General features: G+C 53.3%; 1 protein-coding gene across 2 annotated transcripts; it reads right to left on the bottom strand.

Annotated features, from left to right (window-relative positions):
- Nucleotides 1-341: 341 nt before the first annotated feature.
- ABCC2 (ATP binding cassette subfamily C member 2) lies at nt 342-20,598 on the bottom strand. Of its 2 annotated transcripts, XM_032116637.1 has the most exons (32): nt 17,777-20,598; nt 17,071-17,244; nt 16,539-16,664; nt 15,363-15,497; nt 14,867-14,989; nt 14,481-14,536; nt 14,037-14,268; nt 13,229-13,419; nt 12,499-12,676; nt 11,748-12,002; nt 11,222-11,287; nt 10,609-10,746; nt 10,135-10,281; nt 9,771-9,859; nt 9,619-9,681; nt 9,296-9,422; nt 8,957-9,133; nt 8,686-8,853; nt 8,199-8,385; nt 7,203-7,335; nt 6,666-6,771; nt 6,200-6,419; nt 5,589-5,743; nt 4,446-4,601; nt 4,144-4,343; nt 3,380-3,506; nt 2,864-2,965; nt 2,622-2,765; nt 2,215-2,373; nt 1,809-1,975; nt 1,272-1,466; nt 342-872 (listed from the first exon to the last, which is right to left on the bottom strand). In XM_032116637.1, the coding sequence occupies exons 1-32, from the start codon at nt 17,816-17,818 to the stop codon at nt 743-745; spliced, it is 4,668 nt and encodes a 1,555-aa protein (XP_031972528.1). In that variant the 5' UTR covers nt 17,819-20,598; the 3' UTR covers nt 342-742. The 2 variants fall into 2 exon arrangements, with proteins under 2 accessions (XP_031972528.1, XP_031972529.1); XM_032116638.1 differs by lacking the exon at nt 17,777-20,598 and having other exon boundaries at nt 16,539-16,707; nt 17,071-17,173.
- Nucleotides 20,599-20,637: the final 39 nt, after the last annotated feature.

Genomic DNA, 20,637 nt, shown 5'->3' with positions numbered 1-20,637 from the left:
GTTGCTCTCCAGCTTGTCTCCACCACAATCAGGTTTGCAGTCTGGAGCCACAGCCCAAAATCTGCCCCACAAGTGGTTGTGATAGCCTCAGGGAGGGCTCATTTGTTTGCACTACAATCAAAGGGAGCAGTAGCCGCAGGCAGGCGGCCCTGGTTTTGCTAGAGAATAGTGTTCTTGGCTGAGTAGAGCTGTGCCACTGAATTTGGACTGTCCAGCTCTGTGTAACCTCTGTTGGCAGCTCTCCCCACCCAAGCACTAGCCAGGCTTAAAGCTAAACCGGGGCTTACTTAACATGCCTTGACATCAGCCTTTTAGTTAGAAGACAACAAAGTTACAAAAAGTAAATAAATTACAACAGTCATTCTTAGATTAAACTGTAAATTTCATTCCATAGTGCAAAAGCATCTCTAAGGTAGGGTCACCTGGCATGGTGAAGTACAAAAACTAATGCCACCCCCAATGGAGGTCATGTTCTCCCTGCCTGGCAGATAGCTTTTCCCCTCTATCCTGGAGTAAATTATGCAGCTCCAGACCCTTTTGTGCACAGCAGGCAGGATGCGGTAGCAAGGTTAAAAGCTCACTCGAGTCCAGATGCTCTGTCCCTGGACAACCAGAGAAGCCTCCCTCTCTGCTTCCCCGCTGCAGAGAGGCAAATTCCTGGGCAGCTTGGAGACACCGGTGCCCACTGGGCGAGTGGCACAGGAGGAGCTGCCTCACACCCCCGGCCCCTGCGGCGCTCCGCCTACAGGGCGGTGGTTTCTGTAATGGCGATGCCGGCGTCCTTCGCCATCGCGGAGAAGATGCCCTGCTTCATGAGCAGCGCCTCAGGACTGTCAAATTCCACAATCTGCCCAGCCTGCAGCACCATCACCCTGGCAGAAGGGAACAAGAAGGCATGAAGTCCCAGGATCCGAGTGGATAGCGCTGCAGCCTCACCCCTCCTAAACCACTTTATGTGGTTCTCCTCTCAGCAGCAATGAGGGCACAGCCCTCCTCCCTGTGCTGGCGGGGTCACACACATGAGGTGTCAATAGCAGATGCCTCTATGGTCTGTTGCTGTAAAGAAAAGTTTCTTCCACAAAGGCATAACTACTGCATGGGCATCTGTCCTCTGCTTCTGTTCTCTTCACCACGGTGTATTACTGCCTCAGGCACTGCATCCACCCCTGGCCCTCTGGCTGCATTCTTGCTTCTGTTGCTGTCCACCCCTCACCCCATCCTAGGAGTTCAGATCCCCATTCCCTTTCCCCCACAGTACTGTCCCGTGGTACCTGTTGCTGTCCATGATGGTGTGGAGGCGGTGGGCGATAGTAAGGACAGTGCAATCAGCAAACTCTCTCCGGATTGTTGTCTGGATTAAATGATCAGTTTCCAGATCTACGGCTGCTGTTGCTTCATCCAGGATGAGGATCTTGGCTTTGCGGAGAAGGGCCCGAGCCAGGCACACCAGCTGCCTCTGCCCAACACTGGGATGAGATGAAGAGCACGAGTTACTAGACAGACACTAGCAGAGCTTCTGCAAGCCTACTACCTCTCACTGCTCCGACCCCAACACCGTCCCTGTCCTTTCCCCGCTGACCGTCTGCCACCCTGAGCACCACATCCCTCAGAATCTTGCTTTCTGGGCCACCACAGAAGGGTTGGCTCACACTAGCTCCCTAAGACTCCTCGGCCGTTTTCTTCCATCTTCACTTCCCAGAAGCTTCTGTGCATCATCCCTGGACAGCCACTTCACTGGAGGCTGCTGTTCCAGGCTGGACCCTGGGACCAAGAGAAGGGAGGGGAGCTGAGCCTGCATCTCTGCTCACCTCAGGTTCTCCCCTCCCTCGCTCACGAGATGCAGCAGCCCCTCGGGAAGGCCTTGCACATATGTCTTCAGATGAGCCAGCTCCAGGGCCTTCCAGACCTCCTCGTCCGAGTACTGGTCAAAGGGGTCCAGGTTCATCCGCAAGGTTCCAGTAAAGAGCACAGGATCCTGCCAGGGACAGCACCGTGTTCAGCCCCACCACAGCCATTCAGCAGGGGCAATGGCTCCAGGCCTCCAAGTGTGGCCACATCCTGCCCACAGCACTGCCTGCAGCTGGCAGGGGATGTGGTGACAGCCTGCTCACAGGCCTTTGGCACGTCCACAGCACCCAGGGATGCACTGAGGCCATGCACTGCCTGCGGGGGGCCATGCAGCGGTAGGATGTGGAGAGGTGGGGATCAGCTCACCTGGGGGATGATGGTGAGGTTCTTGCGCAGGTCGTGGAGGCCAATTGTTGCTATGTCCACTTCATCGATGGTGATCTTCCCTCCAGCTGCCTCCAGCACCCGGAACAGGCAGTTGGTGAGGGAGGATTTTCCAGCCCCGGTCCGGCCCACAACCCCAACCTGTGGAAGCAGCTTTTTAGACCAGCTGACAGGGCTGTAGAAAACAGGGCAGATGGTCTCCATCTTGGTCTGGTGGGCCTTCCTGCCCTTACCATCACCCAGATTGTCTGCTTTGGTTCCTTTTCTGCAGCTCAAGTCCCCAGGAGCCACATCCCATCACCATCCCACCCCAGTGCACAGACTGAAGCCAAGAAGAAGAAACAGCTTTAACAGAGTCTCTATAAAGAGTGTTGTGAGGGCAGAGGCACCTTCTCAGTGCTCCCAATATTACAGGAGATCCCCTGAAGAACCAGGTCCAGTTCAGGTCGGTAGCGAACTTGGTAGTCAATGAACTGGATCTCGCCTTTGCTGGGCCAGCCACGTGGTGGACGCTTTTTTGTCACCCATGGAGCCTGGGGGAGGGCACAGGAGCATTAGGGAGGCTCACTCTGTGATGCTGCCTAGCACCAAGCTGTGCAGCTGATGGTTGCCTGGACCCTGGTTTCCTCACCTCATTCTGCACCTTCATGTACTCATGGACCCGCTCCACAGCCACAATGTTGGTCTCCAGCTCCGAAGATGTCCGCACCAGCCAGTTCAATGTCTGGGTCACCTGCATGGCAGAATCAAAGGATCCAAAGCTCAGTGGCCCCTAGGAACAACCACCTCCCATCTCAGCCCAGGACTGAGACTCAGGGACTCATCCTGGGCACGAGCATCTGTGGCCTGCTTCCTAATGCTCCACTGCCAAGAGACAGCCCACCTCTCTCCAGCCGTTCAGAAACTTTACTGCACCATCTCTGATCCACAGCAGGGCCATATTCCTCCTCATAGCAGCAAGCATCCCACTCACACTGGGATGGATATGTGCTTCCCTGGCTCTATAGCCACTCCCTAGCTGGTGGGACACCCCAGATAATCCCATTTCCATGGATCACAGCTGGTGTCAGGGCAGCATCCTGCCACCAGCCCCGAGCTCCCAGTGACAACCCTGTCCTGGAAGGACAAAATGCTTTCATTCACTCACATTGAGAGCGGAGGAGACAGAAAGACCCACGATGCCACCCTCCAAAGTGCCCTTTGCAATCACTGCTAGAAGTGCAGAGAAGAACACCACCAGGCTCCCCACGAACTCCAGACGGATGGCCAGCCACCTGCACCAGGAGAAGACAGGTGAAGGACAGTGAGAGAGGCAGGGAGGCATCTGCCTGTGCCCAACACAGAGCCCAGCAGTAACAGCAGCACTGCAGCAGCATCCCCACACCCAGCCATGAGCCCAGTGCTCTACACACAGCACACGTTGGTTCATGTACACAGCAGGTCGTTTGTGGCCAATTCTGCAAGCAGGTTCATTTATGTCAGTCCATGTCTCACACATAACCTCTTGTGCTGGTAATGCCATGTATCAGAAGAGCCCCAACCATACAACCCTCACACACCCAAATCATTTACCAGTAAGATTCAAAATCAGAAAGTGCCCACATCGCACTCCCACTGGGCCTGGAGGATCACCTTCTTCACAGAACTCACCAAGAGCATCTCAGCCCTTGACTGCACAACTCACCCTGCCTGGCCTCTGGACACTTTGTAGGGGGGCATAAAAAAATCACCCTAAAATGTCCCATTGCCACAGATGGTGCCCCTATCCTAAACTCCCCCAATACCTACACAGACCCTCAATGCTGAGATCAAGAGGGAGGACTGCAGCATCTCAAGGACCTCCCTCAGGACCCAGAAGCCCCTGGGCAGAGGTGCTGCAGGCTGTGCTGTAGCATAAGGGGTAAAATTCACCTATTTGATATTATCCAGGAATAAACACTTTTCTGATTTATGTCCATGGTGGTCTCATTGTGCTTCAGGAACCGTTCTTGGTGTCCATAGGCCCTGATCACGGAAAGGCCTGACACTGTCTCACCGAAGTGAGAGTAGATGGGAGACCTGGTGACAGAGTCCAGACGCCTTAGCTGGCGCGACGTGGAGATATAGAAGCGCTGAAACGAGGGACACAGCTTGGTTACCAACACAAAGCCCAGCAGCCACAAAGATACTGCTCTCAGCAGGGCAGAAGCTTCACTCAAGGCCCAGTTACTCACCAGCACAAAATAGTAGAAGACACTCAAGGGAACGATAACAACAGCGAAGAATGGAGTGGCCAGGCAGATCATGATCAGTGTGCTAATGATGGCCATGAAACAGGAGAGCCAGGTGCGGAAGGACATGGGAATGGTCTCGTCCACTGTGAAGATATCCTGGAGCATATCAAAAGGTATAGAGAAGCAGTCAGTGACCCCAGAGAGAATGAGAAGCCTTCAAAGGCCCCATACATACAAGGTTCCTACACACTCGTATGGTAACACGGTGCCAGACACTTGTAAAAATATTGGATGACCTTGAATCAGTGTTATGGTCATAACATCATTTAGGGCCACAGTTCTTAGCTTGGGAACAGCTGAGTTAACAGAGAAACTTCCTGTAATACTCCCCTGTTACACAGACCAGCTTTAAGAACTGCATCTTCATCAGGACCAAGGATGCAGGAGCACTAATTGAAGCAAAGAGAGGGACAGGGCAAACTCCAGGTCCATGCAGGTGCACCCAGGTCTCCATCTGGTCCATCCATCTCCTAGCTGGGCACCACATACTCTCACAACTCAGAGTAAACCCAGCAGGCCCATAGCCTTTATTTGAAGAGAAATTTTTGTTCCCAAAAATCAAGAGACAGCACCAAAGGAAGAAGTGGAGTAGCAGCACACTTGAAATTACCTTTTTGTATTTTCCCTCCTTTCTCATTTTCTCTTTGTTTCATGACCTTCACTTACATGGAAAAGACTATAGATTTTGCTGGAAGTCTATAACCAGAAGGACTTCTCATCATGGGACATGAGCTCTAGGCTCTTACCTCTCTTAGTAATCTACTATGGACCCTCTTCTGTCTCTCCAGATCTTTCTTGCCCAGGTGACCTCAAACAGGACACAGTATTCAGGTGTGACCTCCTTATCACTGGGCAGAGGAGGTAACAACTTCCTGTGATTCGCCACACTGTCTTTCTAGTATAGCCCAGGATGTGGTTTGCCTCACAGTCAGCCTTGCATCCACCATGCCCTCCTGGTCCCTTCCTGGCCCTTACCTGGGCTTAGCTGTGCAGTGCTCAACAAGAGCAGGGTTATGCCACTACCCAGTGCTCTCCAGACCTGCTGGAACGAACACCTTCTGCATGTTGGGGGTGTTCTCTTACCTTGGCAAACCTGTTGATGATGCGGCCGGTCGGGGTGGTGTCGAAGAAGCTCATGGGCACGCGCAGGATGTTGCTGAGCAGCTGCTGGTGCATGACGCGGGAGGCTCGCATGGCGCCCTGGGCAGACAGCATGGTTGCGAAGAGCAGGAAGAGAGCTGCAGGGAGAGCACGAGGCTGTCACCAGCTCCTGTGTGACACTGGCCCCTGGCACCCTTTGGCTGGATGAACACACCAAACAGACACGTCTGCAGTGAGCCACTGGGATAATCGCGCATCCCACCTTCTTGGGAAGCCACAGCAGCTGCGTCCCAGCACAGGGGAGGAACACTAACCTTACTGGAAAGCCTTGGGCCCTAGCACTATGTCCAATCTGATTAAGGAAAAAGATCTTAAAGCTAAGGGGGCAACACAGACTTGGGGCAATTTATGCTGCTTTCAGACTAGCATGTGTCATCAATTCAGCCAGGAGCCGGAAGGAAGGCAGCAGGCAAATGAACACAGTGCTGGGTCCCCTGCTCCTTGCTGCACTGCTGGCTGCAGGCCTTGCAAGTCATATCCCTCCTGGAGCACACAGATGAGGCGAGTGGGAACCGCTGTCCTCCCACCCTCACCTTGTGACACGCCCAGTGCCCCAAAGACACCGATCCGCAGGTCCCGCTGCTGCGTGGGGTAGGTCTGGTTCACGTAGTGCTGCGCGTCGTCAGTCCAGGCACTGAGCCACAGGTTGCTCCCCACATAGGCAACGTATTGTCCAACGTAGCCCATGACAATCCAGAAGGAAAAGCACAAGCCAACAGCACGCAGGTACCGCAGGTACATAGAGAACTTCACCTGTGGACAGCTGAGCCCATCAGAGCGCAGGCAATGACACCCAGCACAGCCTTGGGACTCCACCCTGCTGCCCACAGTGCTCCCCTCCACCACCCCGCCCACCAGTCCCAGGCAGCTCTGTCTCCTTCGTGTCTCTTGGCTGTGGTGGGGCCACAGCCAGCCCACACCAGCTTCCCTGAGCCACAGTCAGGGTCTGGCAGCACTTAGCCAGAGCAGCACAATGCTTCATCCCTCCATCCTCCTCACCCTGCCGGTTTCCACAGCTTCTTTCTCAATCAGTTGTTGTCCCTTCAGCTTCTTTGGGGGCTCCTCCTGGGCCTTCTTCCGGGAACTGGTGCTCTTTCTACTAAGGCTGCAGGGAGGTGATGAGTACCATTAGTCACAAGGTCTTGGATCACTCCTAATCTCCTGGGGGTCCATCTCTATGCTGCACTGGGTCTCTGGTGGTGGAGTCCTCTGGAAAATAATGTCCTAACTCGGGCAACTTTGAGTGAGCCTTGTGGAAGCACTAGGCATGTACAGACATAAAATTATAGCCTCATTCCCAAAAGCAGAACTAGCCAGCAGCACGAGTTTCAGGGAAGACAGCAGAGTAAGGCTGTGGCACACTAGTGCGAGTAAAGGCAAAATCAGGTGCTCCTGACCCAGAGTGGCTTGCGGTAGGAGCAGGGGCAGGGAGGGAGGCTCCCAGCAGAAACTCCCCAGGAAGCCCCCAGATCCCTGTCTCCGAGGGAGCAGTGCATGTGCCAGGGGAAAGAGCTGAGAGCTCAGGTCGTGTCCCACCTGCGACTCAATTTTCTCCGATGGATGCTGGCCTCTCGCTTCAGGGTCATGGTCACCACATCACCAGAGCCCTCCTCCACGCAAGGATCGACACCTTCATCAGCCTCCTCTTCATCCCCAGCTAAAGCAACAGCTACAAGCACAGGGATGGGGGAAGGTAGGGTCAGGCACTGAGGAAAGAGCATACAGCACATCCCATACACCACACCTCTGCTCCGCTCAGCTCCACGCCGCACCCTCGGCCTAGGCTGTGTCCTACCACCACATATCACACCCTCTCCAACCTTGCTGCAAGACCAGCACAGCAGGAGGAGGAAGAAATACATTGTGCAGGAGGGAGAACTGACAGGGGACATAGGGCTAACAGCCTGCATGGAGGCAATCCCTGCTGCTGACTTATCCCAGCACCACTGGCCAGACCTCAAGCAAACATTTGTGCTAGTTTAGTAGGTACAAGATCTGGTAGGTCATATCACTCCAGCTCAGAAATATCTCTTTGAGCAGGTGAAGACGGGTCCTGTGAAGACATACTGGGAATAGTCAGGCTGCAGCTGGACAATTCAGCTGAGCCCTGACAGAGTGAGCATCCCCCTGACCTGGCACCACTCCTCCCCATAGCACTGGGGAGTATGATAAAGATGAAATTTTATCCAGTGGGAAGTTTAGAACAAACCAAAGGATCTTTCTGACCCCAGCATCACAAAAATATGGAGCCTGTTGCCACATGAGTTTTTGGGATACATAATAAATGAACTAAAAAGGGAGTAAAAAACTTAAACAGGTCCTGTGCTGGATGTTCAACATAATGCCTGAATGCAAACCTTAGTCAGGAAGTCCTTGTGTTGCTGATTGCCAGAAGCTGAGAAGGAGTCACAGCAGGCACCATTGGTGCCTGGGCTGGATAGGGCCTGGTCAGGCTGACAGATCAGATCTTCTCATCTCCAATATACATGCACAGCCCCTCTAACTGCCACAGCCCCACTGTGTTCCCAATACCTGTGGTATTTTCCTCTGGCACATCCTCCTCCTGGTTGCCATACAAGTTCAGGAACTGGGCAAAGGCCCCCTTCTTTGCAAGTAGGGTGCTGTAGGAGCCATGCTCAGACACTGCTCCTGCTGCCAGCACCACAATGTTATCGACCTGGGGCAGGAAACTGATACTGTGCGTCACCAAGATCCGTGTCTGCAACAAAGGGGTTGCAGAGTAGTGATCATCAGAGCACCCCTCATCCCCAGCCATGGGTCTGCAGGCTCTCCATTTCCTACTTGGGGACTTCTCTGCTTATCAATGCCTGGCTATGAGGACACAGGGTACCTCTCTGGGGACTCATGAGGCCTCTCCTGCCTGCTGCAGCCTCACATGAAAGCTACAGGATTTCTCTCTGTCCCAAGCAAGCAACCTCAGACTTCCTTGGATCGTTAACACCATGCCAGTGCCACTCCTGCCTGGCTGGGTGGTAGGTTGCAGGGGATGGGTGCTCACCTTCTTTTGCAGCAGCCCTTTTGGCCCCAGCACGTGCTCAAAGAGGTACTTGCCCACGTGGGCATCCACGGCAGACAGCGGATCATCCAGGATATAGATGTCTGCGTTGCTGTACACCGCCCGCGCCAGGCTGACCCGCTGCTTCTGGCCCCCGCTCAGGTTGATCCCCTGGAAGGGAAAGGCCCTCCCTGAACATGGGGCTGGCACAGGGCAACAGCTCTGACCTCTGCTGCAGGTGCTATCGGAAACTCATAGTGCCCAGGGCTGGTACCTTCTCTCCAATCTCTGTCTGGTCACCTGCAGGCAGCAATTCCAGGTCTGGAAGGAGGGCACAGGCCTTGAGGACCTGCTGATACTTGGCTTCATCCAGTTCTGACCCGAAAAGGATGTTGTCTTTCAGCGTGGCGTTCTGGATCCAGGCCTGCTGGGGGACATAGGCCAGGGAGCCCTGGAAGGATACACAAGAACAGCTACCTGTCAGAGATCAGCCTGAGCACTGACTCCTCCTGCAGCCTGTCCTTGCCCTGAGCCACCACTCTGGGATGGTTCTGCTTCCCCACTGAGCTCCCAGGCAGCCCCAAAGCCCCCTGCACTGGCTGGCTCCTCTCACCTGGATATTGATGTGTCCCTTGATATTCTCCATCTCCCCAAGCATGGCTGACACCAACGAAGATTTGCCTGAGCCCACAGCCCCCACCACAGCCACCAGGCTCCCAGGTGTTACGTCCAGGGTGACACTGCAAAGACATGAGGGCTGAGGAAGCAGCACTGCCAGGTCGCCCATCAGTTCCTGTGTGAGACCAGCACAGAGCAGTGTCTCTGGGACACTCACATCTAGCAGCACTGTGAGAGGTGATTGCCCTCCCCGACTAGTAACACACAAAGCCTCCCCCTTCCCAGCCCTCTGCCCCTGATGTGGCACAGAGCACTCACTCTCTTATGGCAGCGTCACCGTCCTGCTCCCAGGCAAAGGTGGCCTCCGAGAAGCGCACGGCACTGCCTGTCAGAGACAGATGTCCCTCAGAGAGGGGAAAGCCCAGGGCTGGGCCAGCCTGGGACCCACAGGGAGTAATCTGGAGGTTCACCTGCCTGCAATGGGGTTGTGGTGGATAGCTGAGGTGTCCAGGTCTTCTCCACTCAGGTAGCGCTCTAGCCTCGCAGTCGACACATTGGTCTGCCACGAGAGAAAGAGGGTGAGGACAGCACGTGGGCATGGGGCACAGATGGGTGGGCTGGCAGGAGCCCCACAAGAAGAGCACCACATCACAGAGTCCCCACCCAACGTCTGAGCCCCAAACCTGTGTCATGCATGTGAGTCCTGTCCCACCCCACTGCCAGCAGAGCCCTGTGCACTGACCCTGGGGGTCCATCACACACCCGAGCTCCATGTGCTGGTTTGGACAGGGGCATAGGATCCCCCTACACCCCCGGCCCTGTATGAGGCCTGACCTGCACCAGGGAGGAGAGGACCATGGGCAGCATAGCCATGGGGAAGCGCAGCACATTGAAAAGGGAGATGGCAGTAAAGGCCTTCTGTGCATCCAAGATGTTGTTCTCATCCACGAGCACGTAGACAGCAAAGCTTGCCAAAGAGACCTGGGACAGATATCAGGGAAAGCCACCATCAGTGTGGTTGTGTGCAGCTCAGACCCTCACACTGCCCCAAGGCCTCAGCAGTGCCTTCCTGCTGGAGACCTGTGATTCTCCTGCTTCCCTTCTCCTTTGGGCCCCATTTCACCATCTCGGTGAGACCCCTTTCCACTACAGCTCTCCTGCCAGCAGCCAGCACCGTAATCTGCATCCCAGGCATCCACCAGCCAGGAGCACTCCAGCTGAGGTTCCAGATACTTCCCATTCCCTTGGACACAGCCCAGCCCCAGCTCAGAGGAAGGTATGTGCCTCCCCAGGGCTGTTGTCACTCACCAGGAAGGGAGCACATGTGAACACGAAGATAGAGACTGACTGCAGGTAACCGAAGTTCACCAAGTTCTTGAGCTCATGTGCACGGATATCATTAACTCGCTTCTCAAAGGAGGGCTCCCAGGCAAAAAGCTTCAAGATCTGCAGGATGAGCAGTGTGAGCAGATTCTGGCCTCACAGGAATGCCCACTTCCACGCTCAGCTCACTGGTGGCCAGCACCTCTGTCACCAGCTCCTGGCTTGCTCACAAGCCTGCTTGGCCACTGCATCTCCCCTCTCCTGTCCTGCTCACGGCTTACAGCACTCCCCAGGGCACTCCCACTCCCTCAGCCTTAGCCTACAGGTCACCACCAGCCCCTCTGCCACCATGCCACTACCACAGCCATCCAGGAAACACTCAGAAAATCCTCTCTTGGCTCTCAAGTCCCAGAGCTCCTCCCCAGCCAACTTTTCAATAGATGAGGAAGCCAAGGGAATTGCTGAGACCCAGACCCAGGGCCCCCAAGCTAGACTAACACTGGTGCAGCAGGGTTATACAGGTGTGCTGCCTCCAGGTACAGTGCACCAAGAAGAGGGGTGCAGCAGCTGCCCAGGGAGTCTCCACTCCACTGTTCACCTTGATTCCATTGAGGATTTCAGTTATTATTTTCATGCGTTCGTCCTTGTTCTTCATGTTCCTCTCCTACAAACAGAAGAGCCAGACATCACCTAAACCAGACAGCAGCTCACCCTTGGAAATACATCTGGGCTGCTCCATAGCCTGGAGAAGTCATCTCATGAAGGTGAGCCTTGGCTCCCGGTGGCTCTGGACAAGCTGGGGAAAAACACCACCCTGCTGTCAGGTAGAAGCTGAAGCTTCATCTTACAATTGGCAATATCTCATTTTTAGTCCTCAAGGCTGTGCCCAGTCTGGTTCAAGTTCAGCTGTGATGGTAGAACAGATCTCACCTGTCTCCTACTCATGGCAGCTGACCACCTCTGGCTCAGGCTAGAGATACCTCCAGCCAAGCGAGATCAACTTCCTAGGCTGGGAAAGATCCACAGCATAACAGCAAAGGGTAGGGAGCGTGGAAAATGAGGGAGGGGAGCAACAGTGGGGATGGACGTGGGGGACCAGGGAGGATATTGCACCCACCACTGACCTGAATGGTTTTAGCCTTGGCAACCAGGAATGCGTTTATGGGGATGAGCAGCACCATGGTTGCAATACCAGCCAAGACAGAGGGGCCTAGCTCTCCCCAAAGGAAGACAATGGACAGGATAATTTGCAGGGGGGATGACCACAGCTGGTGAACAAAGTTGGCCATGTCCATGAACCTCTGGGCATCAGCTGACATCAGATTCACAGTCTCTCCCACCGTGGACTCCTTGCGGGTGGCTCCGGACATGGTGAGTGACTGGAAAGAGAAAGCACAGTCACCACAAGCCAGTCTGGGAGCAGCCCTGCTGCCAGCAGCATGGCTCAGAGCAGGGAATTAGCAGGCCAGGCTGAAACCACTTCTGAGTTTGCTCCTGGTGCCTCTGTACTGGCCACAGGTGCTTTCCTCACTGCCTGCAGACCTGGAGCCACTGCATGCTGGGTGCAAAGAAACACATCCCCGTGCAGGAATCCTAGTGGCACCTGCCCTAGGTGTTGCACTGCTCTGAAGAGAAACCTCCCTCGGCCCCTGGTAGCTGTCAAACACATGGTTGCAGCTCCCAGGTCCCAAGCAGAACTAGGGCTCACAGTGTCCCCAGTGCAGGATGGGTGTCCCCCAAGCTCTCCCTGTGCCTTCTGAGGAGTAAAGTGCACACACCCCAGTCAACCCAGCTTGATGGGGCAGGCAACAGATGATTTTATCCACGGCCCAGCTTGGAGAAAGCCAATAGGGGTGATGACAGAACCATACAGACCTTCTTGTAGATGGCAGCGATGAGACTGGCACGCACGTTTATGCCAAGCTGGAAGCACAAGCTGAAGTGCTGCTGCAGGCAGAGGGACTGGATCAGCGCTGTCAGGAAGAGCAGGATGGCATATAAATAGCCTTGCCAGGCAAAGGAATCCTCGTCCGACACAAAGGCAATCAGCAGCCTGGAGGGGAAAGAAGCTCATGAGACACACACTCTAGTGAGACAGACCCAAGCAGGGTGTTCCAAATGAATGCAGGGAGAGCATCCTCACAAGAGTGGTAACCAAAACCTTGCCCCAGAGAGCTGGCGATGCTCAGCAAGCTGGGAACCCTGTTCTGCCAGGGACACGGCAATGGGTCGCTAATGTAAGATCATCCACAGGGACCGTGCTGCTCTGCAAAACAAACTGGGGAGGCCCTGCTGGGCTGAGCTGCACTGACTCGTGGAGGGCCCCAAAGAAGAGCTGGGACTGTCTCCAGGGAGGGAGCAGGACTGCATAACAGAGAATGCAGGGAGCAAGATATTACACATAAGAGCTGGTAGGCAGCTCAGATCAGCTCTTGATTAAAGTGTATCCCAACACATTCTCCCACTTTTGGTGAGGGCACGAAATGTCCCCAGGGTCCATGGCTGAGAGAGGCACACATATGGAAGATGGTGGGGCTGAGTACAGCACACACACTGGGAGGTGGTGGGGCTGGGTGCAAAGTCAGGACAGAGAGAAAGAACTCACTTCAGCAGCTGGGGGCTGACAAACACAAGTGCGTCATGCACCACCTTGAATGCCACCGCTAGCAAGAGGTTCTGCCGGAAGGTCTTGGCCAGGGTTTTCATCAACCAGCCCCTGGCATAATCCTTGGGAGGGCCAGAGTCCTTGTTGTCTCCCATCTTCTTCTTCTTCTTCTTCTTTGGCTGCTTCTCCTCCTAGAGGGAAGTCCACACCAAAGTGAGAGAGCTGGTTGTGCAGGCATCCTGTATCTGGAAGGAATTCCAGGGCAGCACCTCACAGACCCCAGATAAGGCATCCTAAATGAAGCCTTAGTTTTAACTCCTGTCACATTCCCTTTCACTGATCTCTGATTATGTCACACACACCCAGGACTAACACCTTCTCTTTTGTACCAAAGACAATTGTTGAAACCCAAACCAGCCTGAACCTCTCAGGCCAAATATCGGGCAAATATGAAGAATCTGAGGCCAGGGGTGGTCATGGAATGATGTTTACTCTGACCCCTGTTGCTGGGAAGTATCTGAGGTAGATAGACATAAGGGAACTGCTTGTACTGCAGACTTGAGGGTGGCTCCTGTCTTTATGTAAGGCAGAAGGATGGACTTTCTTGGTCTCTCAAAATATGGGGATCTGCCAAGGACACAACAGGAAGACCCTGTCATGGGTTCCCCTATCTTTGCCCATGGACCTGCAGGATCAAAGAAGGGAAAACCCAGCAAAGAGGGCTGCAGGAAGTGAGGTGACCCTGCTCCCCAAGGCTGGACCTGGATGTCTCAGTCTCATACAAGACCAAGAGCAGGAATGGATTTACCAGCACCAGGATGTCTTGGCTCTGGGCCTTGCTCATGCTGTTCACATGGTCTGGGTCACTTCCCTGGCGTCTCTTCTTGCGTTTCCGTTTCTCCAGTTCTGCTTGGGCCTTCTGCATTGCAGTCTTCATGTTCTTCTCAAAAGCAGTGTAAAGAGCCTTTGTCTTGTCTTTATCTTTCAATTCCCAGACATCCTCTATCTCCAAAGGCTTGCGATAGCCCTTGAGGACCATGCTGTGGGACAGAGAAATCCCGTTGGAATACTTGTTGGAGACTCCTTGCTGCAAGCGCAGAGCCTTCACACCCAGCCTGGCCCCGGGCTCAGGCTGCACAGGCTGCACCCAGTGTGGTGCCTCTTCCACCTAACTCCAAGCAGCCTGTGCTGCAGGTTCCCCTGGGGCACCCCTGCATTTTGCCAGCCCAACCTCCCTCAGAGCCCTGCTCACCTGCTGTACCATTCAAAGGTGATGGAGCTCAGGATGGAGGCTGTCACCTCTGGGTTCTACAGTGCAAAGCAAAGGGCATACTGAGAGATTGTTGACGCTGGGAGATGGTGTTGACAAAAGCTGATTTAGCATCCCCAGCCATTAAGGAGCATCATAGGTTTCAAACCATGCCAGCTCCAGCCCCAGAAACCTCATCTCACAGCCAGTAGCAGCCCCCTCTGGTCACACATGCAGATGCCCTGTGCTATAGGCTCCAGCTCTTGCTGGGCCCTGTGATGAAGTCCTCAGGTCTTCCCAAGGAGCCTGGAGCCTGCATGGAGCCTGCCCTGCCCCACACAATGCTCAGGATGTGGTGCCCCAAACCCACTCCCACATAGTCCTCATACCTTCTTCCCGATTTCCTTTGTTTCTGGGGCAACATCTGAGAAGTTTGAGACAAGGAAGAGCAGCAGCTGGAGCCCGTAGGAGATGAAGAAAAGGATAAACCTTGGCAGGTCAGAGATTGGTTCCTGCAGGAATGGAAAGCCGAGGTTATTGCAGGGGGTTATCTCAAGGCCACCTGGTACTCAGAGACAAGATCCATCCCCTGGCTGAGCCCAACAGAGCACTGCAAAACTCGCTCTGAGTCCTGGATCAGCTTCCCTTTGCAACCTCTCCCTGCTTCTCGCTGACCTCCTCCCATAACTGTTTAAGGGGAGAAATTAGACAGGATGAATTTCAACAGCAATTCCTTCTCAGGTCTTTTCTGGTTCCCCAAGGTCCCCAGGGCAGCTGGGACCTCAGCGATACCACAGAGAGCTTTTCAAGAGAAGAGTATGAAGAAACTTTCTTTGGGAACAGAACAAGGGCGGGGGAAGCAGAGAGCTTCCTGCCAAATCCAACCTGCAGGGCTTTCCGGACGAGCGACTGGAACGGCAGTATCCCACAGAGAAGGGACAGTATCCAGAAGCAGAAAAGCACCCCTGAATCTCTGCACAAGCAGAAGCGTCGTGCATCATGGATCAGCAGGACCATGATCTGCAGAAAAGACAATCAGTCAGAGGTTCAGGTAGAGCTGCAGGACTAGGTCTGGATCTAAAAGTGCCTTCAGAGCATGTGTCCTGGGATGCCAGCATGCATGATCTGCTGGGATTCACTGCCTTGAATATCCTGAGTGCCTGAACACACCACCAACCCTTTGTAAGTTTCAGAATTAATTGCATAGGGCAAAGGTTTATTTCAGGAAGACATAAGATCAGGTTTGAATGTACCCTGACATCACAGCAGGGCACTATCACTCTTTTTAGCTGTTCTCAGTCCAGATTCTCAGACACATCCAGCTGTGAGGGGTTATACCCTGTCTCCTGCACGTTGTCTCCTGACCTGGAACTGAACCCAGATCATATCCCAGCAGTGCAGCTTCTCTGGGCAGTGCCCTTGCCTTATCATCTCACATGGACTCTGCATGTGAAACTAAATGACAGGACAAAATAAGGATAGCAAATGAGGGTGTTACTTCTGCTTCCAAGTGTAGCTCCTGAGCATTTGTTAAGACTGTTAGAATATCCCATGTCTCACACAAGATGTCTGTAACTTGCATGCACATATTCCATCAAGCTAGTAGCCCCCAGGTCCTCAGCTTTCTCCTCTGCCTGGGCATCCCGTGGTACTTCCAGGCTCTCTGCACAAAACTGAGCAGCAATGTACAGGAAGCTGTGAGACATCAGAGCAGCAAGCCGTGGTCTGATGTTCACACTGCAAAATCACTCCTGTGAAACCCACACTGCTCCTAGTAAAGCTTCTGTCAGAGAGCTCAGCTACACTTGCAGGCATAGAACCATCCCAGTTTTAAGGATAGCAGCAGGGAGCATTGTACAACCATGCACCTGCCCTCAACATATTGCCCTCAAGCACCACCCACACATGTTTGGGGCTAGTCCTATCCAATCTCCAGGCTACCCTTCCCTCGTGGAAACAGCTTCCCACTGATGTCTGTGCTAGGGAACTCTTGTGCTGCTTGGCGCTGCAGCCTCCTCCTGTCCCTGGTGCCACACACCACACTCACGGCTGAGCCCTTACCCAGGTGGCGATGTACAGGCTGGGGTTCGTGTACTGGACAGCTGGCACAACATCCTGCTCAGCATCCTCTACAAATGCCAGGGCCAACTCTGCCACTGCTGTCAGCATCAGCAGAGTAGCCAGGACCTGTGGGGAAAGGGGGCCAGCCCGTTGTGGACACTGGGAACCACTGGGAGACAACAGAGTTCGGCATGAAATACACCCATAAACACTTTTCAACCCAGACTCTGAGCACTGCAAACATTTTAAGTTTGAAAGAAAACAGCCCACAAGATGAGAGGCCCCAGTACACACTCTGCCCTCCCTCCCACTGCACCCCAGCCCCGTTATCCCCTCTGTCCCAGATACACCTCATGCTGGACTCCCCTTTACCTTTCTGTCCCAGATGGTCCCCTATCCCACTGCTCCTCCCCCCCTACACTTCTCATCTCTCCATCCCACACCTGACTGTAGCACAGAATCTTCCCACTCACACCACCTACACCTCAAGCTGCTCCAGCCTGTCATCTGTGCCCCCTCAGCTCCACTCTACCTGTTTGATGACATAGAGTATGGTCACAGAGGATTTCTTGGCTCTGGATTTGCACATGGGCAGGAGCTGCCATGGGGCCAAAACCCAGAAGAAGCCAAGGGGGACCCAGACCAGCACAGTCTGCTGGAAGCACACAGGCAGGTCGGCATCCGGACGAGCAAGGTAGGAATCATTCTGGGGGCAGCAAGGACAGAACACCAAGTCACGTGGGATGGCTTAACTCTCACTGGGCACACAGGACAAGAGCCAACATTCCAGTAGGTCCTGCCCACCCAGCTCTACCCCATCGCATCCCCCTTCAACACCCGCCCTCCTGGCTGAGCATTTCAGCATTCAGCCGAGGTCCGAGTGATATCCCTCTCCCCATCTCTCTGCCTGAACGTGGAATGGCCATCCCTTGCTGGAGCCAAGCCAGCAGAAGCAGCTGAAGCCAAATCATTCCCCAGGAAGTCCATACAGGGTGCCCTGTTTTCCCAGGTGGGCTAAAACAGGACAGAGCTCACTCAGGGAGGCATCATTGCCTCACTGTCTGGTGAACACCGTGCAGGCAGTGCACAGCACTCAGTGCCATGGCAGTCCTGGATAAACAGCAGAACCTCTGCCACCCACTGGCAGGACAAGCTGCGAGCCTTGGAATCCACTGCTCTCCCCCTCCACTGGGTGTCCTACCCCGAGAGCAGGCAATGGGGATGGAACAGCCACTCACCCAGAAGATGGAGCCGCAGAACTTCTCCAGGGCTGCTGACATAGCTCAGGGGAGAAGAAGCGGCAGCTCCTTCCCCTCGCTCTGCCCAGCTGAGAGACCTGGGTGGATGCTCGGGATAAAAGTCCCCCTACACACCCTCAAGCGGTCTTGGGACAAAATCCCTGATGACACACAGTTATTTATTAACTTGGTGCTATTGCACAACCCCACAAACCAAAGCAGTGACCAAAAGGGCTTGGGAAGCTGCAGAGGCTCAGGAGAAGGGAGGAGAGGAAGACACAAGAAAGAGGTCAAAGGGGAAACAAAAGGAAATCACAGAGTCACTGCAGGACACCACAGCCATTGCTCAGAAACTACAGCCTTGATCAGTGCACACCAACAGACACAAACTCATCTGGACCGGCTAAAGACATGACTTTGGCGCAACAGACCTCTCCAGGGAGAGAAGCCGGCTGAATGCCGACGTAAAGGCCAGCAACGGCTGGTGCCACCGTGGGTGGTGCCACCTGGCAAGGTGACACCAGCAGTACCCCAGGTCTGGGAATTCAAAGTGTCTGGCAGCTGAGCTGACCACATGCTGCACTGGTCTGAGTCCTCAGGATGCATGTTCCTTTTACTAATTTCCAGCCTGCAGAGCCTGAAGATTTTCCAAACTTCTCCTTTTGCTTCTTTCTTTCCCACATTTCCATGTTGTCTGTGTGTTATGGCAGTTGGCTGACCACAAAACCCCAGAGACTTTGAGACAGAAAGAGGACGATTCCTGAGGAGAATGACTGCCACTGAACCCTTGCTGCTTAGAAAGGCCTAGGTGAGACAGGGACAAGCGGGGACGGTGCAACTAAGGCTGGAACTGGATTTGCTTTATCATGTGTGCTCCTGAGGAATAGTAGATAAAAGGGGACAGTAGATTGACTGCAATGATTATGTTGTCTCATTATACATGGAGTTAGTAGATAACTCAGAAGTCAAGGGTGACACAATGAGTAATTGCTCAGGAACCATCAATATGAGAGAAAGGCTCAATGTCCAAATCAGTGGTTAATTATTAGCAGTTTGTCTGATTAAATCCACATGTTTCTGTAAATAAAACTACCCCTAGTGCTAGGTCCTCCAGGCCAGAACCAATACACTGCCCATGAGAGCTGTAAACTGATATAATGAATAAGGAGTAAGTGAATGGAGCAGTCACTCAGCCCTTGACCATCTGCACTGCTGATGTGATTCTTCTTTCTGACACAGGTACAGATGTCCTCTGGCCTTGCTCAAAACCACTTGGAGCACTGCTGCCAAGGGGGCCACTTGCTTATGGCACCTTCCTAGGTAATGCCCCCTTGTCTCAGTTTTTAGTACATGTCACAGCTCATCCTCACCCTGTCTTTGGTCTCTCAGCACAAGATTCCGCTCTTTTCAATGTTCAAGACAAGCACACCTCCACTTTCTCTACCCTCACAGCTGGGACATGCTCCTCCTAAAAACCCACAAAGCCTTACTGTCCTTCAGCTCCTTCCATAAATCTTCCTCCACTAAAATACCCAGAAAATGTTCACTGGGACCAAGATAAGCAAAGCAGTAGCACCTCTTTGCCAACAGTATCAGTTTCCCTGTGCTACCCCGTCTTTATCCATCTGTTGTCCAGCATAACTTTTCAAAACTAGGCATTGATTCATGCCTGTCTCACACAGGGTCTGGTTCAGAGGTCTCTCCTGGGCAATCTACAAATTCCTCCAGCCCTCACTGCTCATCTCTTCTCTGAAGGGTTTGCCTCTCTGCCTTGTCATGCTGTAACTCCATGTGAGTACAAAAACCTGAGGGGGCTGAGTCAGCAGAATATTCATCTTAATTGAGCTACCAGTATCATAATCATGACCATGACTCATGAAATCTCACAACATAAGCCATGAACTCTTAGAGCGGGGATTCCAAACTATATTGATTATAGCCACAAATTTAATCACTCTTTCCAGGTTTTGATCCTTCCTACTGCCTGCACATCTGTCAGTGCTAAAGCAGGCTGACGCCAGCACTATGCAGTCATTCCCTTCCCAGCTCCTCCGTTAAGAACTTAGGTTCCCAAGGTTTTGGGAGACATAAATATCTCTGAAGATCCATGTGAAAAGGTGGATGTACCCTTTAGGCTGAAAATATGTAATCTTGATGATAGGTGTTCAATGCTGTGATTCTATTTTAGGTGACAAAGGTGCTGCCACCTTGCCAAGTATCACATTTTTTCCATATATCCTCACAGGCTGTAAGCTATTGCCAAGATGAGACGAGAAATCTGTACCCTGCTTTTGCTTCCTGAGGTCCACTATCTCTGCTGTCAGAGGGATTCTCATCAGCTTTGTCATATTTTACAGAAGAGCAGGCAGCAAGGATAAAGGTGCTTTACCTCTGGGTTTCTGCTCTTCTAATGGACCACCCTGATGCCATTCAAATCTTTCATTGGATATTTTACAGAGTAACTGAAGTGAGTCTGAGGCTTCAATCCTGACTAGGCAGTAATGACTCAACAGGCACATTCCCCAAGCACTGTCTGGAAAATAAGTGGTTTATGCTTTATGTTGGGACAAAAACCTGGGAACTCCCTTAGGAAAAGCACCTTGTCCTCCCAAGAAATCTCCTCATACACCAATCCCACCCCGAGCACTGAGGGCCCACAGCCCAGCATGTCTCACAGCTTCCTCACCTCATCAGTCAGGTGCTTCTCACCACTTACAGCTGCTGCATTGCTAATCCCCACCTATCCTACTGGCTGACCACAGCAGGCCTTGTTTCCCAGCTGCGGCTATGATGTTTCCCACCCTGGCATTCTGGATGTGATTGTACTCTCTGGCACAGCAGGGTCCTGATCAATTCAGGGT

This window comes from Corvus moneduloides, chromosome 8 (assembly GCF_009650955.1).
Source record: "Corvus moneduloides isolate bCorMon1 chromosome 8, bCorMon1.pri, whole genome shotgun sequence".
Classification (NCBI taxonomy): Eukaryota; Metazoa; Chordata; class Aves; order Passeriformes; family Corvidae; genus Corvus; species Corvus moneduloides.
The sequence above is the reverse complement of the archived record's forward strand: the minus strand, read 5'-3'. Positions and strand labels throughout refer to the sequence as shown.